This window comes from Epinephelus fuscoguttatus, linkage group LG16 (genome assembly GCF_011397635.1).
Source record: "Epinephelus fuscoguttatus linkage group LG16, E.fuscoguttatus.final_Chr_v1".
Lineage (NCBI taxonomy): Eukaryota > Metazoa > Chordata > Actinopteri > Perciformes > Serranidae > Epinephelus > Epinephelus fuscoguttatus.
In genome coordinates, this window is record NC_064767.1 from 27994222 (window position 1) to 28011144 (window position 16923).

Below are 16923 nucleotides of genomic sequence, written 5' to 3' on the forward strand. Positions count from 1 at the left end.
TTTATATTCACGCAGAACAAGAGCTCAGGGAGCAGATATCTACAGTGGTGTGTCTGTTTTGTGCTGTAACTTCTTAGCAACTGCTCGGCCTGACTGAATAGCTCCATCGTGCCTGTGTGTGAGCCAAGCCAGCTCACTCTGTAATTGGATCAGTCACTGATACTTTCTCTTTGCCAGAGGTAGAAGACAAAGCACAGCAACAAATATCAGTTCAAAAATGAATATAAAAGTCATTTTGAGTCAAAGTTCAAAAGAGCTGGGTGAAAAAGAAAAGAGGTGTTGCTTTGGGAAAAGTACAAGAGACAGGTAATAAAAGCTCAATATCAACCATCAGCTTACGATCCCCTCTCATTCTGTATAGACGCTAAAGTGGCAAAGGAAAAATCGTACTTATTATGATAAATTACATATTCTTTTGATTTGACCCGATATAATCTATCATTTTATAAATAGTTTTTTAAATGCACAATTATTTTTATGTCGTGCTCCACCCACCCTAAATCCTCCCTGTCTTCAACTCTACAGCTGCGAACAGTCAAAAACAGAAGACCTCTTTCTCAAAGCCCCACTTGGATCCTGGCCAGGTGCTCCTTGGACAGTCACAGCATAGTCAGCCGAAAGATACACAAGTTTGAAGCTATTCTTTAAGTTGGATGTATTGAAATTGAATCACGTTTTATTAAATGATTCGCTTTTGTTAGTTAGCACCTGTTCATATTACATATTTTATACACAGACACAACATACGGCGCGTGACATCCAACTACTGTCTGTCATTTATCTCTGTGGTATGTCACACATGCAACATTAGATTATACAGTGGAAACTGCTTGTAGGATCACGTCTGTCCACGCCTGCTGCAGGAGTGAGTCTTAAAGCGTGGAAATGAGTTCGCACTTCTTGTTCTGTCCTCTTCCCAAAGTGGCTGGGGTTTTTGTAGGGATGCACCGAAATGAAAATTTGTGGCCGAAGCTGAATAAAATTAAACGCCTGGCCGAATACCGAGTACCGAATACCGAATGCCATTGTTTAGTTTTTCATTAGTTTTTGCAGATTAGTGTTGTCATGGTACCAAAATTGGGAATAGTCGAGTGGTATCGTGGATAGTATCACGATACCACAGCAAAAATGAGGCAGATGTGCCTTTTGTCATTTATAAAAAGATGAATCACTTTTCTATGATACATCACTGATATTTCAATGGAATAAATTACTTATTGACTTATTCATACCTCAAAAACGGCATCAATAAGTGATTAACATAGCGGGGATCGAAATTAAATAAATGAATAAAATAAAAATCAACCAGCCACCCTCCTCCCCTGACAAGTAAAGAACAGTCCCTAAAGTGCGGTGAGGTTTGTGGACCGTTACCTGCCACAAAGAGAGACATGTGAACGGCTTGTTTCTCCTCTGTCACACACCTGTGTGCTGCCACGGCTCGGCTGTTCAGGTACTTTTGGACAGTCATGACACCAAGAAGAGGAAATTATTGGACCTGGAGCCAGGCTTCTCCGTCACCGGTAAGCCGTTATCTTGCGCCTCGGAGCACATGGCCACCGTATTTGACAGGAATACATTCCTGTCTGTGTCTGTGACCCCTGTTCAACCCACAACCACAGGATTCGCCTTTTGTTTCTGCTGCTGGTTGAAATCTGTACTCGCACAGCCTGCTCCTGAATGATTTCTTTTGCTCGCACAAAACTATTTTTAGTCGCAAATGCCAGTAAAATGCTCGCACCGTAGAGCTCTGTGGAAAACAAATCACTGCAGCATATATAAACAAAACTAAGCTACAAGTACAAATAAATTAATAACTTTCACTGCTTAAAGATACTAAGTAGGTCAGCTAATACCTGAAATGTCACTGGATACAAACCACTGCAGCGGCATATCAAGTGCCAGGTGGCCAGTGCGCACCGTTATTGGACAGTGTGCGCTGTTATTGGACGGCGCATGGACACTCACCCTCTTGCGACTGGACTTTGAACTTATCCCACAGAAGTGGTACCTGAGGTACCGTAATACTACCTTACTCCAACATTATGGTATCATATGTACGGTGGTGTTTTAGTACCGTGGTCTAGCGTTGGTACCAGTATACCCTGCAAAACTACTCTAGATAGTTCAGTATTACATTCTTTGCTAAACACTTTTCTTCTATCACTCTCCAACACTTTGAAATACTGACACACTGCCGACATTTTACTCTGTCCGTCACCGCATGCTGTTTTATTGCGTCATCAAAACATGCCACTATTATTCGGCCTTGCTTTTCACTTATTCCACTGAATACCAAATGTGTGGTTTTTTTGCAATATTTGGCCAAATATATTCGGTTACTGAATATTCGGTGCATCCCTAGTTTTTTGAATGGATTTTTGGTTAGATGACTGAAATAAGTTCTGTGGTTAACACAAGCTTAAGATATTTTTAAGTTTTGTTCCATAACATAAATTCAAATGAAACTACATAACGTCTTCACGCTGAGCACAGCTTTACAGGCTTGATGTAGTTATGACACAAGCCCTTTTTAAACAGGAATTGTGCAAATTTGCAGGAAAGCCCAATCAGCCTTCTTTCAGCATTGGCAGTACAAAAACAAAATCGGGGAGTGCAGCAAAATGCTACCTACCTACTTTTGTTTATACTGAATGCGCCTTTTTCGGGGCAATGCGGGGCGTGAGCAAATAACAAAACGTGTAGCTCAGCATGTGACGTAAACAGTGACGTGGGAGGGAAGCCGCAGCTAGTCAGTCATTCTGCAAGGGCAAGGAGGGCGTGCGATTCCTTGTCTCCTCAGTTGCTCATCTTTACTGTAGTGTCGGTCAGGTTTGCGTTTCCCTCTTGCTATTATTACTAGCTACTCGCTAATTCCTGCTATCAGCGGTTTTCTGTTTAGCCACTGCCAGTGGGTCGCATATGCAGCGTCATCAACAGCTCATCCCACAAGTCATCAACAGCCCCTCCAGTGGCGGAAGGGCGCCTCATTCTGTTTAAACCAAAAAGGTTCTGCCAATATGACTACCCTACGATGTGGAAAATTGAGCACCTCGGATCAACTAGCCAATCCGGCTTTGTGTGTCTAAACGCTCGCAGCTTGCCGGCAAAACGGCCCAAAATTCGCGGAAAATCTGGCAGTATAAAAGGGGCTACAGTAACACTTCTGGTGATTGCATTTATGCTTCAAAAGTCATAAAAGTGGTGGTCATTTGTGAAGATTATTTTGCTGATCAAAACGTGTAAGCGTCACAAATATTTGTTTGCCACCGAGCTTATTTTCTGCAATAATCCAAAATTCACTGGAAAAATCACTGGCTTATTGACAGGGGAATCAGGGTGACACTAACTTCCACATTGGCCTACAATAAAACGTTATTCCTGCATCACTCTATAAACAGATGATTATTATAACTCTCATGCATATTACTATCTAGTTGACATTTGTATTTCTATTGCATTAATATCAACCGTTTTATTGTTATTCTGATAACAGGGTGACAGTTTCCGTTTATTGTTTACTTCCAGTCAGCTACTGTATAGGAAACATTCCAACAGAATATTAAAGGGAGACTTCGCCGATTTTCAACCATCTTTGTGTCAAAACAGTGCGGGTATCATGCGTAAACGATGCCAGATGACGTAATTTACTTCATCTGGCATAGTTTCGCCGGCTCTCAGGCTGTTGCCCAAACTACAGGCTGTACTTCTGCATTTTTGTTTGCCACCCATGTTGCCGCCAACGTGGACACAAAGAGTGCAGAGTGAAACCAAGAGACAGACCCACCCACTTGCTCTCTCTTCAACTCGGACCGAAATCTTTTTAAAGAAAAACAGGCAGAGCTGATCATATATCACGATTATATTACTGTTTTGCTTATTACCGCCGCCAAGGAGGTTATGTTTTCGCCAGTGTTGGTCTGTTTGTTTGTCTGTTTGTCTGCAAAATAACTCAAAAAGTTATGAACGGATTTTGATGAAATTTTCAAGAAAGAGTGGATAATGGGACAACGAACAGATGATAAAATTATGGTGGTGATCGGTTGAAGCAAAGTGGATAAAATAATAAATAAAGTCTATGGTCTGACGGCTTCAGCAGCAATCAAGATGGTGAAAATAGCACCATCTGGTGGCCAGAAAGCATGTCTCGTTCTACTTGCTAAATATTGTTGTAATTCTAAAGTGATGGGGAAAAAAAGAAAGTGAAAAATACAAAAAACATTATATTCTGTGTTGGTACAAAATAAAAACGAAATAAATACACCACAGTGTCTCCGTGGTGAAGGCATATATAACCTAATAATGATAGTGATGCATATAACCTAATTGTGATACAAGCTGCAAAATCTGATGCAGAGGGGGAGAGAATATCACTTACTTGGCGGAGGTCTGCACTCTCTGAGTGCTTTTCTAGTTTCTCACCTGCAATGGTTTTAGAAACATATTTTAGTGCCATGTGTAGCTGTAGCAGTTAAAGTTTGTGAACAGGAAGTTCCATACTGCTTCCTGCACAGAGAAAACAGAGGCCGAAAAAACTGAGATCTAACAGTAAAACTAAGCCGCGCTGATCAAATATAAACCAAGATTCTGTTATGGAGTTGCCTTTTTCTCACCTTAAATATTTTCAGAAACATGTTTTAGCTGACTGTTTAACTGTAATAAGAAATCATCTCTTGCCAGTGGGCTGCCACTGTTTCAAACTGACATGTTCACATTGTGTCACCGACCAGTGGGAACATTTATTGGTCTGGTGCAGTGCAGTGCATTCTGGTAGTTGTAGGTTTCCTTCCTCTTAAGCCAAAGCATCTTTTTTTCTCAGGTTCTGTTGCATCAATTTCAAAAGTATCTGCGTCTTTCTACTGCATTGACAACGTAGTTTGATTAAAATGCTTGAAGTTTGAAACTGTCTATATAGTATTGAAATGGACAGCTTCACTATTTACTGAATTTTACTGACTGTTTCAAAATACAGTCACTCGCTACAGCTCATTATGAGAGCATCATGTTACCTGGCATTATCAATCCACTTCACAAGTGCGGCTTCAACCGCAGGTGCTTTCCACATGCACATTCATTTTCTGTCTCCATCATTAGCAGCCATAAGATTCAAGAAGAGTATGTTTTCATTAAGAGAAAATTACTTTCTGTTTCCCGTCATGATTTCAATGTGCACCCAGCACCAGCCTCAGAGAGCCAGCTCGAAGTGGTCAAGTTACTGCGAAGCAAAGTATCATGGGAGTGAAATAAAAAAACAGAATTACTACAGTTCTAAATTGTTTGTCTATATGTTGTCCTATAGGCCCAAGACCTAAAATGAATACTGTCAGTGGACTATTTGATTACTAAAAGCAAATCATTTAAACAGCATCTGTATAGGAATAATTCTGTCAGAAGCCTTTTCAACCATATAAGCTATTTCCACTGTAATAACAAAGATATAATGAGCCTCATTAGAAGCCAAAGGGCTTTAAAAAATGGCAGCATGATGGCTCATACTTGGATGATGGGTGATACCGTAGTCTGACTAACTCCCAAACTACTACATTTATTTTTCAATGTGTGATGGTAAAACAATAAGCAGGAAAAAGGTGGCATGCAGGTACTGTGGGCGGAAGGAAGGAGGGGCTCGCACAGCCTATAGCACAACGCACAGCCTGCTCTGACACTCAGAGGACCACCACCACATGACTTCCTCTAGCTTACTTACTCTATAGAGCTTCAGGATTTAGGTCAATGGTCAACTTCCTTATGAAAGCACACGTCCACAGTCACTCTGCGACATTACAAATGACGCAACAAATAACTCAACATGCAGCAATATAAAAACTCACCTCTCAAGTTGCTCATAATCAAACTCGACGCAGCAGATTTATCCTGTTTTAAACTGCTTCTTAGCATCTGTCAGCAGTTTTTACTGTAAGTGAGAGGCTCAGCTAGCTGTGAGCTTGAGCTGAATGACATGACAATATACTTACATACTGTGAGACTAAAAGGATTTTGCAATACTGGGAGGCCACTGCGGGTGCTGTTGCAAAACAATGCAGGGCGGTTTTACAGTAATAAAAGATTTACAGTATTTTTCATCAAATGTGACAAAATGCACTGATATGTCAGGTATTTAATTCACTGCATTAACCAAAGACAGTACTCGCTGGGATTTTATCTCAGAAACAGTGTTTCAACGGCATTTCTGAAACATTTCTTTTTTCTGAATTCATCTTACTATAGAAAATGTGAAGGTGTGTCATGCAGTGTGGGACGATGGCTCCATCTTGTGAGGTACACACAGTGCATCTTTAGTACCAAAGTGTGTGCACTCAGTCCAACAACGAGATCATTTTCAATATCTGGATATGCGACTGAAAATGGTGCATCAAGGTCTAGAATCCGGCCCTGGCTGGCAAATCATATGGATCTATGTTGTTTATGGTGATTAGTACAATACCACCGTTGCAGGCAAAGGCAACTCGATCGCGATCTTCACAAGATGGTGCTCCATCCAAAAAAATGTGACACGGCATGAAGGAAACTTCATGTTCTTTATATATAAAATTATATAAATATTGCATAGGTATATAATATAAAATTGCATAGGTTTTATCCATCATCCATCTCTCTGTGACATCAAGGGCTGAGACAACAATTATTTTCATTATTGATGAATCTGTTGACAATTTTCTATGTTAAGCAAATTAATGAGTTGGTCAACGAGGTCAGACAATGCTACAAACAAACAAATTCTAAAAGCTGAAGGCAACGTCTTTAATTGTTTTGTTTCATCCAACTAACAGCCAACTAAATTTACTATCACACGAGACAAAGAAAAACAGGAAATCCTGACAGCTGTGCCACGAGAACAAGGAACTGTTTGGCATTTTTCTTTTGAAAACGTTAACAAGTAATTTATTTGACTGTCAGTATAGTTGCGGATTCGGTATCTGTTCATTTAATAATTACTTTTTCAACTAATCATTTTGACTCTAGCTGTGTTTTTTGGGGGGGCTGAATCAGAAATGAGAATCTCCCGAGACTGTTTTATATAATTACTGACTGTCTTTTTTTAACTTATGAAGGGATCGGGCGACATGGCACACAATACATGTGTATTGTTATGTTAATTATAGAGGCATCTTTCCATGACTGTTCCTTTGTGTTTCAGTTGTGCTTGAGACAATCCTGCAACTGTCATCTAAGTCTGTAATTTTGTCTTAATAGACTGGGTGTACTCTTAATTTCCTGAGCATCGTGTGTACAAAATAAGACACACATATCGCTATTGTATAAGATTGCATTATATAGTTTCAGTCCAGTCCCTGAAGGGCAATAGTATATCTAATCAAGTATTTGAAGTGAGCTACATGGCATGTTAGTAAGAGTTATCATGTTTCATGAACGACAACATGACTGCACAAGCACGTGCAGAACACTTATAGTAAGATGTTTATAATGCAGCCTTGGCTTAGTGAGCTACTATTACAACATGCTGGACATACAGACATTGAGTCAGTGACAGGACAATCATGTTGCTGCTACACACTTCTTTATATGTTCCCTGATAATCCTATAATGGCTTCAGCAAGCATTCATCATGCTGGAGCTGCAGAGAAACAAACATGTCCTGCTGCCTGCGACTTCCCACAATGTTATCAAGTAAAAAGGGGAAATGGAAACAATGGCATTAAACAACTATTTGGGCAAAATCTTTTTCCTCTATCTTTCTCAACGCGAACTGTGCTTACATTGTGTTGTATCCCTTTGAGCCATTGATACTGGCGGCCCTCCATTTGTGCAAGTCATGCTGATTTTCCCTGGTCACAGTCCAGGCGTGTGTTTGCCAAGGCAACTAGGGCAGTAGGTGAGGAAGTCAAGTTCTGAGTAGAGTTTGACTCAGTGGCCAGCTGCGTGGATCTACCGCGAAGCCTGACCGCTCGCCGAAATAATGTGCTTTCTGAAAAACGTTTAATATCTACCGAGAAGCAGCCAGGGGAAAAAACGCAACTAGACAGCAGGGGCTGCCTAAAAATAACAGCAGACGGCGATCAGAGCTCTGTGCCAGCACAGAAAACCAAGTACCTGAAGCGAGCAAAGGCCACAGGCATCAATCCAGTGCCTGTTCTTTCACTGCTAGATCCTGTAAATGTCAAGCGCTGTGATAACAGAACATGATAAGGAAGAGTGACAAATATAAACAGTGACTACCCTGTGAGTGAGGTTAGTTTAGTGTTCAGGAGTATAGTTTTCTATGTGCTAATCCTAATCCTTTTACGGTCTGACTTTGAAATCTCTTTCCCCTGACCTTCTATACTGACCATGTGCAAAGGACAAAACCACGGCAACCTTCAAATACCCCAGGATGTCTATAACTAGGGTTGCAACTAATGACTGCTTTAAGTGTCAATTAGTCTGTTGATTACTTTCTTAATTAGTCAATTAGTTGTTCGGTCTATAAAATGTCAGAGAATGGTGTAAAAGAAAGTAAATCTCAATTTCCCAAAGCCCGAGATGTCCTCAAATGCCTTGTTTTGTCAACAGCCCAAAGATATTTAGTTGGCTGTCACAGAGGAGAAAAGAAACAAGAAATCAATCAAAAAATTGTGATTTTTGTGCCTTAAAAAAATACTCAAACTCATACTCAAATTAATTATCAAATTAGTTGGTGATTAATTTCAGAATTGACAACTAATCTGCAGCACTTATTAGGGGCAGGGGGAAAAAAATCAATGCAGCATAGTATCGCAATATTTTTTGGGGCAACTTTCTATCGCTACATGGAAGCCAAGCCTACTGAGGTAATAAAAATGAACTGCTTTTTTAGTTCACAAGAAACATTTTGCTGCAAGGAAAATGATTGAAGCGAGATGAAAAGACTGAAAATGTTTTCGATAAAACAGATGTTGACAAAGTTTTCCTCTGGGGACCCAATTTGCAGTGAAAAAATATATATAAACGGCAATATATGTTATCGCAATACTCAGCATAAAGCAATGATTTTGTATTGTGATTTAAGTATTGTGATAATGAGGTATCGTGGGGCCTCTGGTGATTCCCAGCCCTCGCACTTGTCTGTTAAGTTTTACATTTTTAATATCTTTGACCGAATGAAACATTCAAGTGACAAAATGAATAAAACACTGACAAAGTGAGCATCTACCTCAGAGTGTGAGGAAGGGGCGGAAGCTGATAGCAGCTCATCTCCTCCTGCCTCAGTTTCAGACTGTACGGTCATTGTGACCAGATCTGTTTAAAAGCAGAGTCACAGGTCGCACACAACCCAACAGCCGAGCGAGGGAGGGATGACATTGCTTTTGGTTGACGCAGGCTGCTTTCTGAAAACAGCACATCGCCATTACAAAAGGACATCAGTGAGAAATGACCATCAAGGTGTTAGGGCAACTTCTAAAGGTGCACTTGCTGCTCATCGCCTCAGGAGGAACAGGCCTGATAACCAGACCCTTCAGACATCTTCTTAGAAAACACGCCTCAGCAAAACAGAAGCTGCCCACAGTTTCCTCTCCCCCGCACTGCCAACCTTGAGACATGTAGGTCGTCCTTTCAACATAGGAACACTAAGCAGCTGTCTGTCTGAACTGAATTTATCACGGCAGCAAAACACTTTGTGTGCCACCTCTCTGCAGCGAGGTCAGGGGTTGCAGTCTGCTATAGAGCAGCGTCCCTGAAGATGATTCAGCAGCACCGTTAGATTTCATAATGCCTGACATGGTCACGATCACCCCGAACGGCTGCAGCTCCCTCACACACATCCTGTTATTTTACGATAATAAGAATGAAAGCACGTATGTGTCATGTTATAAGCACGGTTTTGATGTGTGTGAACAGGATGTGTCTCTCGTTTCTGTGTGTGCATTTAGCAGCAGCACGTGTCTATTAGAGCTGCATGATGCTGTGAACATGTGCGCTGTGTTAGACGGTCTCATGCTTGTGCATACTGCAAGTATTGTTTGCCGACATAATTAATTGACAGGTGCTTTGATAATTAAAAAAAATAATTCAAATAGTTTTTTTTACCGAAAATAATGCTTAAATTGACCAAGATGTTCCTGTTTATCAGAAGTTTTTTTGTACTTTATTTGACTGAAGAAACATTTTTTGATTTTATGTGCTATTGTTGGGACAAAAATATGTCAACTACAGGTTTTGGGAATTGTGATGGGCTTTTTCTTCACAATTATCTGACATTTAGAAGGACCGACAATTAACTGATAATAATACAAATAATCTGCTGTTGCAGCCCAACAGCCCTGCAATAAATCATATAATGTTTTAATGTTCAGATTTCATTAAAAAAATGTTTTTAGAGATGATTCAACTTACGGGTAATTTTGGAGGCTGCACTTTGTGTTGCTGGATAACTACATTACTTTCTACCAAGAAGTGTTTCAAATATTTTGCCCACACCATCATTTATCATCAGGGTAGACTAAATATTAAAAACACCGCTCAAACAAAAGCCTCTAAAATGAGTTGAATCAACACCTCTTTACAAAAGTTTCAACTAAATCTGAACATTGAGGGATTTACTGTTTTATCAGACTGTATTACTTTCAGCTGAAAATGAAATTTGACACAGCGTGCGTGTTACAATAGTAATACATCCTGAATATGCATTCATTAATACCATTTTCTGACATGTGGAGAAATCACTGCTGAATATGTGCAAATATTGATTAAGAGAACTTATAAAACAATGACTCATATATTTGTGATGAGACACCACATCCGTGTGTGTGTGTCACGTACTTGCATCTGCTTATTAAGGAACTCCTCTTTGTTTTATGACCAGCTTTCATTGGACTGAAACTGTGAGGCTGCTGCAGACAGAATTATAGATTATTAATTGAGTTGTGTGTTTGAATAAATGAACTGGGGTGGGTGTGCTTTGTACAAGTGGCCTCACCATTATCGTCTCTTCTCATGTCACAGCCATGTGTGATGTGTTTGTGGTGCAACTTTACCATGACAGAAGAATCTTGACAATTTCAGCAGCCATGGTGTATCAATGAAAGAGATGCTTTGTGCTGAGGGAATAATCCACCTTTCTGACTCAGGGCATTAGCCTCGCTTTAACCTGAACTTTTAAAGGACTCAGCAGCCTCTTACAGTTAAAGTCAGGTCTAATTAACAAACAGAGATCTTGAAAGTAATGGTGCCTTGATGACAGGATGGCAGGAAGCTCCAGGGTTTGCCTCCAGTCCTATCTGTCACTGTCAGATACCTGCACAACTTACTTTGCATTCACTCCTCTGGAGCCAGAGAACAGCTGGTTTTGCATGACAGGTGTAATTCAGCAGAGCAGCAGGGCTCTGGCTCCTGAGGGACACGCATTGCAAACCACAAGCATGAGGAGGGTACCCTGCATTCAAAGAGCTGGCTGTGTGTTTCCACCTGCGTCAATACTTACTTTTGTCCTTCCATTTATCGTGTAGTTTCCCAGTTTGCCGTTACAATGTCTGATCAGGTCGTCCATGCGCGTCATTAGGAAGCGGATCTTCTCGCAGCCGGGCTCTCTCCCTTCTATCCATGTGATTTTGTCCCCTCGGATGTCTTTAGTGGAGTCGCCTTTTTGACTCACCAGCTGTCCGTCTGTGAACTTGCCAGTTTTGTGTAGGGCTTTGACATTTTCCAGAATGCCCAGCCCGATTTCTGCTCCTAAAAAGTTGTCCACCACACAGATGCCGTGCTTGTTCATACACGGCACTATGTACTCCATGGCAAGTTTCTGAGGGGATGAGCTAGTTTGTCCGTTAGGTGTGGCGGGGTTGTTGGACCCGTCCTCCCCGGTGCTCTCACAGTCCCCAGGTGCTTCTATGTTTGTGGTGTGTGGTAACGACGCACTGTCCGCCAGCTCGGGGTTTATCTTTTCCCGGTCTTTCTCCGCTGTCGTGTCGTCCCCCGGCTGCTCGGTCTTCTGTTTAGGAAGCTGCGCCCTGTCCGTCTCCTTACAAATGAGCTTGTGTTTCTTCCAGTGCTGTTTCTGGTGCTCCTTGCTGCAGTAGAAGGAGCTCCGGCACCTACCACACTTGAGGAGGTTCTCCATTTTCCCACAAAGTTCGCAGTACTGTCGGTCTCGGTCCAAGTCGCTCTGCTGCTGCTTCTCCATGTTTACGGCGACAACGGGTGTACTACGCCTTTAATTCCGATCCTTTACACGCGCCCTGCTAACCGACAACTTTGGAAAGGATCCACTGCCTCTGCCACGCTACACCGAGCGAGAAGGAAAAGTAATACTCAAAACCGCGCCATTTTATCACACTTATCCCCTCTTCACATTGTGTATCAGTGAAATAACACAGGAACGTGCGCCCTAGACCGAGCATTTCGGGCTGGGTCGAGCTCTTCAGGGGGGATTTCAGCTGCCTAGCTGACGGTCCGAGGGTACTGCATGGCGCCGCTGTGTGTGTGCTCAGCCTGTCTGCGGTCCAGCCTGCTCTGACGTCCGCAGACAAGCACCGCCCCCCCAGCGCTGCCTTCGCGCGCTGTCGGAAAAACGCATGCTGCGTAAAATGGCTCGAAACTGGAGACACGTGGAAGTAGTTAATCTATGTCCTGTCAAGGGGAATGTGAAGCATGTCCTTGGCCATGAATGATGAAGTCCGCCTCTGGTCAATCGATAAAAAGTAATACATGCCATCTTGACTAGACCTCCAGTCGTGCAGCCCCAGTGATCTCTTTAATCATTCTCAGGTACAATGGTTGGGTACGATTTTGGGGTATTAGTACTTTTACTTGAGTAGGCTACTTCAGTTTCATACTGCTTTATAATTTTATAAAATACTATTCACTGCTACTGACAAAACTACTTAGCAGTACAAAATTAATGAATCATCATTTACTAAAATGCTACTTGCATAACAATGTCCAATAATATTAAACACTATTCATAATATATAAAACCATTCAGCAGCTGGGAATGGAATATGTATAATAACTACTTTTATTTTTGATACTAAAGAACATTTGGCCGATAATACGTGTGCACTTAAGTGAACTTTTGAAGGCAGCACTTTCACTTTTAATCAAGTGCATTTACAATCTGGTATTGCTTTTTTTTTAACATAAGTAAAGGATCTAACTTATTGAACCATCCCTGTATCTGCATATAGGATATTATAATTAAAATTAATTATTTACTTAACTTTCACATTACAAAACATGCTTTTTTTCTGTCTCTGCCACCTTATCCAGGGTCTGTGTGGAGCTAGAGGCTCAACTTTAATATACGCACAGATAGCGAAATAAAGGAAGCACTTTTATTTACATGTGATCCGGTGATCCATAAATACGTGCAGGAAGCATGTGACATGACATGTGATAAACATTTTCTTCCTGCTGTGGCACAAAATAGCTCCCTGCAGCTCGTTTTATAAAAAAACAGCATCACAACAGCAGTTGTTTATTCAATTACAGAGGCATTGGGGAAACCCAGCAGGTCGATAACGCAAATGTATGACCATGAAGGGAGCACATGAAGGCATCATCAGTCAACGTCAACGTCAGTGTGTTTGCCCTCATTCCTGGCTTGCATGTGTGAAATTCCTTTCACACAACAAAAGAATATTTTGCAGAAAGATGTTGCCGGTTTTATGATACACTGATCAATAAGTTTGTGGCCTGTGATGAAGCTCATGGTTGCAGTTGAGATAGACTTAAATGTACTATCGGAATGCATATTGTTGAATTTATTTTATTTTATTCTTTTTTTTTATATGTATAAAGCACAAACTTAGGTTCAGCTGCATATGTAAATACAAACGCCGATGGGGCCTATTGCTCATCAACTAGGGGAAACGGGTGTTTGAATGACAGGTAGGTGTGCCGTGCAGAGGCAAAGCGCAATTTGGCACCAGTCGTGTGGCACGTACGCAGTCTGCAGGAGTCCCTGGAGGAGGGGTTGCAAGAGAGAAGCAGGGTAATCTGATCAAGAAAGGTTGGATAAAACATACTTCAGTTGCAACAAATGACAGAAGCCAACCCTGAATGGCACTCTGGAGATGTCTGGATGCTCAATCTGGGTTTTTTTTTTTACTTAACAGAAAGTATTTTGGCTGCAAGGGCTGGCCTGTATCACTCCCTGTTGAATACATTTTACACTGGAACATGCTTAAACCTAGTAGATGTAGTATCTGCATCAACCAGCATGGCATGATACTGAATGTGTAATTACAAGAAAATAAATAAAATAAAAGTACAAAAATGTAATTATCTATATTCCGGGGCAAGCTCCTTTTTTATAATAAACAAGAAATAAATTGTAGGCTCCCTGTAGTTTAAACTATCTGCAACTTTTTTTAGTAATTGTAAAATAAAAACCAGCAAATATGGTTTTACTAAGGTGGAAAAAAATGCTGTAATAAATACAAATGCCACATTCTGCATGTTACTACATCTCCCATGATGCACTTCGCATTTCCTGCGACGCTTGTAAATAGCGCGAAAGCCCCGCGAATAGTGACGACCACACGAATGCCTGTTATTAAAAACAAGTAAACACGATTTATTTTTGCATTGTAGGATAATTAGACTTTATTCAGCGTGTGTGTCATTGTTCAGAGATGGAAACCTTCATACGTGAGCGGAGCACTTTTGTCTTTTTGTCCTTAATTAGCCCTGACAGATGTCACTGCTAGTGCCTCGGTACAGTTGGTCGGCAGCACGGACCTCAGTAGCTAAAACAGTTTAAATACGACATTAATTGAGCTTAGGATAGTTACATTTAATAAAAGAAGACATTGTAACAGTGGAGGTATGCATAGGCGAGAAGGTAAGTTCAGCGTTTGAGACTTAACTAAGAATAACAACGTTTTTAAGCTAGTTTAGTTGTTGGTTGTTGTTAGCAGCATGGGCTAATAACCCAGCTGTGTGATGTGTATAAACTAACGTTAGGTAGCTAACACTAACATGCAGCATGCTAGCTGTTTAGACTGAACTGTTACTACAGTAATATTTGCCAAGATCACTGTGTAGTTTATACATTTGTTCATAAAGGTGGTGGTCCTAGCAATGGCAGCAGCAACACAAGGGGCTGCAACTGTTGATTATTTTCACCATTGATGGATCAGCCCACTATTGCCTTATTTAGTTTACTACATTAATTATTTGGCATACAAAATGTGAGACTCTAAGAAAATGCCAGGTGTTAGACCAAAGTCCGTGACCCTAATAGGAATTTCCGTTCAAGTGCCATGCATGACATAAATATTTTATCATACATCACACACTTTATTATGATAGGTCACATAATCTTACAGGTCATCATTTTCTCATCAAGTCATCAGATTATGTGGCCTTAGAAGAGATTATCAGATACACTGCTTCTGCTGGTGTTTTTTTCCTACTTAGCTGCATGTATTTCAGCAAAAATGGTGTTGTCATTTTATTTAGATAGATTTAGATTTAGATTTTGATAGTTGTGATTTGTGTCCTCTGTGACACTAGAGGATAAATTATATAAAAAAGTGTTGACCAAAGATTGTCAGGTGAGGTGTCACGATTTGTGTGTAACACCTGAATATTAATGTTTAGCTAACGGCTGGCGATAAAACTGTTTGGGTCACAGAACTTGATGGGTGACAGACTTTTGGCGTAACACCTGTTACCACCTGAAACCGAAAGTTATGTCTTCAAGTAGTTTGATATGTCTGACAAGCAGACCATGACCCAAGGATAGTCACTTAAATTTTATAGAAAACTAATACCCCTTTTCCACCAACATGGAACTGGTTTCGTTCAGGTGTTGCGTCGAAGACTGCTTCCCTGTCGATATTCCCCCTATCCTACCCTTCTCTTTCTAGTCTCTGAATATCAGTTACGTTATCAAAAAGGCACAACAGAGACTTTACTTTCTGAGGTGTTCACAAAAACAGGATCATGAACACCTGATGAGGATAATAATGTCAAAAATCATAGGATCACCATTACCACAGAAACAGGACATTTACACAACTTGCTGCAGGAAGAAAGCACTTTGTATTATAAAGGACACCCGTCATCCCACACACAGCCGTTTCTCTTATCTTCCCTCTGGGAAACATCTGCAGAGCATCCGCGCTTAGACCTTCCACTTGGACATAGCTTTTACCTCCAGGCGGTCAGACCATTGAATGGTAGCACTTAAGGACTGTAGATGCTGTGGCTTATTCATATTCTATTATATGCTGCTGTTGTTTTTATTATATGCTGCTATCAGGCTGAGAGAGAGACAGGGCATAGTACATTTCATTGCATTTAATGTACACTGTATTTTTTAATGTATATGTCAATGAACTTGAACTTTAACTAAACCTGAACCAAACCCTTAGCCCTAACTCTGGTGGGGAAACAAGAACACATATCGATACAACACCCGTTACCGCACCTTATTTGGAACAGTTCAAAGCAATTTGACCAAAAATACATGGGTTTGGAACCCGAAAAGTCGTTTTTCAGCTGGGACCAAAAAAATAGCATGTATCCCTTTACCTGAAGTGCAAACTGTGACGACATCAGTGGTCGTGTCACATTCTACAGGTTGGAAAGAGAGGATGGAGAAGACAACAGTGCAGAAGTCAAGTGTGAAATTGAAACTGAAAAAGAGCATGCAGTGGTCTCATTTAGTTGGTCTCATTGTTGGTCTGTGCAAACAAATATCCATAAAAACAGAACAAAAGTTTGCACGTAGTCAGTGTAATCTGCAGGGTTTTTTTTACGACTGTTAACTTGGATTGTGCATTGTACAACCCCCTTTGTTGATGACACCTCCTTGATAACAGTACCGTGCAAAGCTGGTCACTAAATAGCACCAAGGCTCCACAGATCCTGAACAAAATTCGTTCATGAACCAAAGCTAATTTAATGGAGAAGGGGTAAAAAAAAAATCGACAGATGTAAGAAGGTGGAACCAGCCATTTTTTATTTAAAACTGCCCAG

The 16923-nt window shown here is 40.8% G+C and overlaps 2 protein-coding genes across 4 annotated transcripts in view; one reads left to right on the forward strand and one right to left on the reverse strand.

The window, feature by feature from the left end:
* Positions 1-12430, reverse strand: part of egln1a (egl-9 family hypoxia-inducible factor 1a) — a 32290-nt gene extending 19860 nt beyond the window's left edge. For both annotated transcript variants that reach the window (XM_049600261.1, XM_049600260.1), the window contains exon 1: positions 11420-12430. In XM_049600261.1, coding sequence (XP_049456218.1) covers positions 11420-12118 — 699 coding nt within the window. In that variant the 5' untranslated portion in view covers positions 12119-12430. The remainder of the gene's footprint in view (positions 1-11419) is intronic.
* Positions 1-16923, forward strand: part of tsnax (translin-associated factor X) — a 33260-nt gene that overhangs the window by 7740 nt on the left and 8597 nt on the right. Inside the window, exon 1 of one of the 2 annotated variants that reach the window (XM_049600264.1) lies at positions 14426-14779. The exons of the other annotated variant lie outside the window; for it this stretch is intronic. Within the exon in view, the coding sequence (XP_049456221.1) occupies positions 14764-14779 (16 nt within the window). The 5' untranslated portion in view covers positions 14426-14763. Of the gene's footprint in view, positions 1-14425; positions 14780-16923 lie in introns of those variants that run through there. 2 annotated transcript variants of the gene reach the window in all.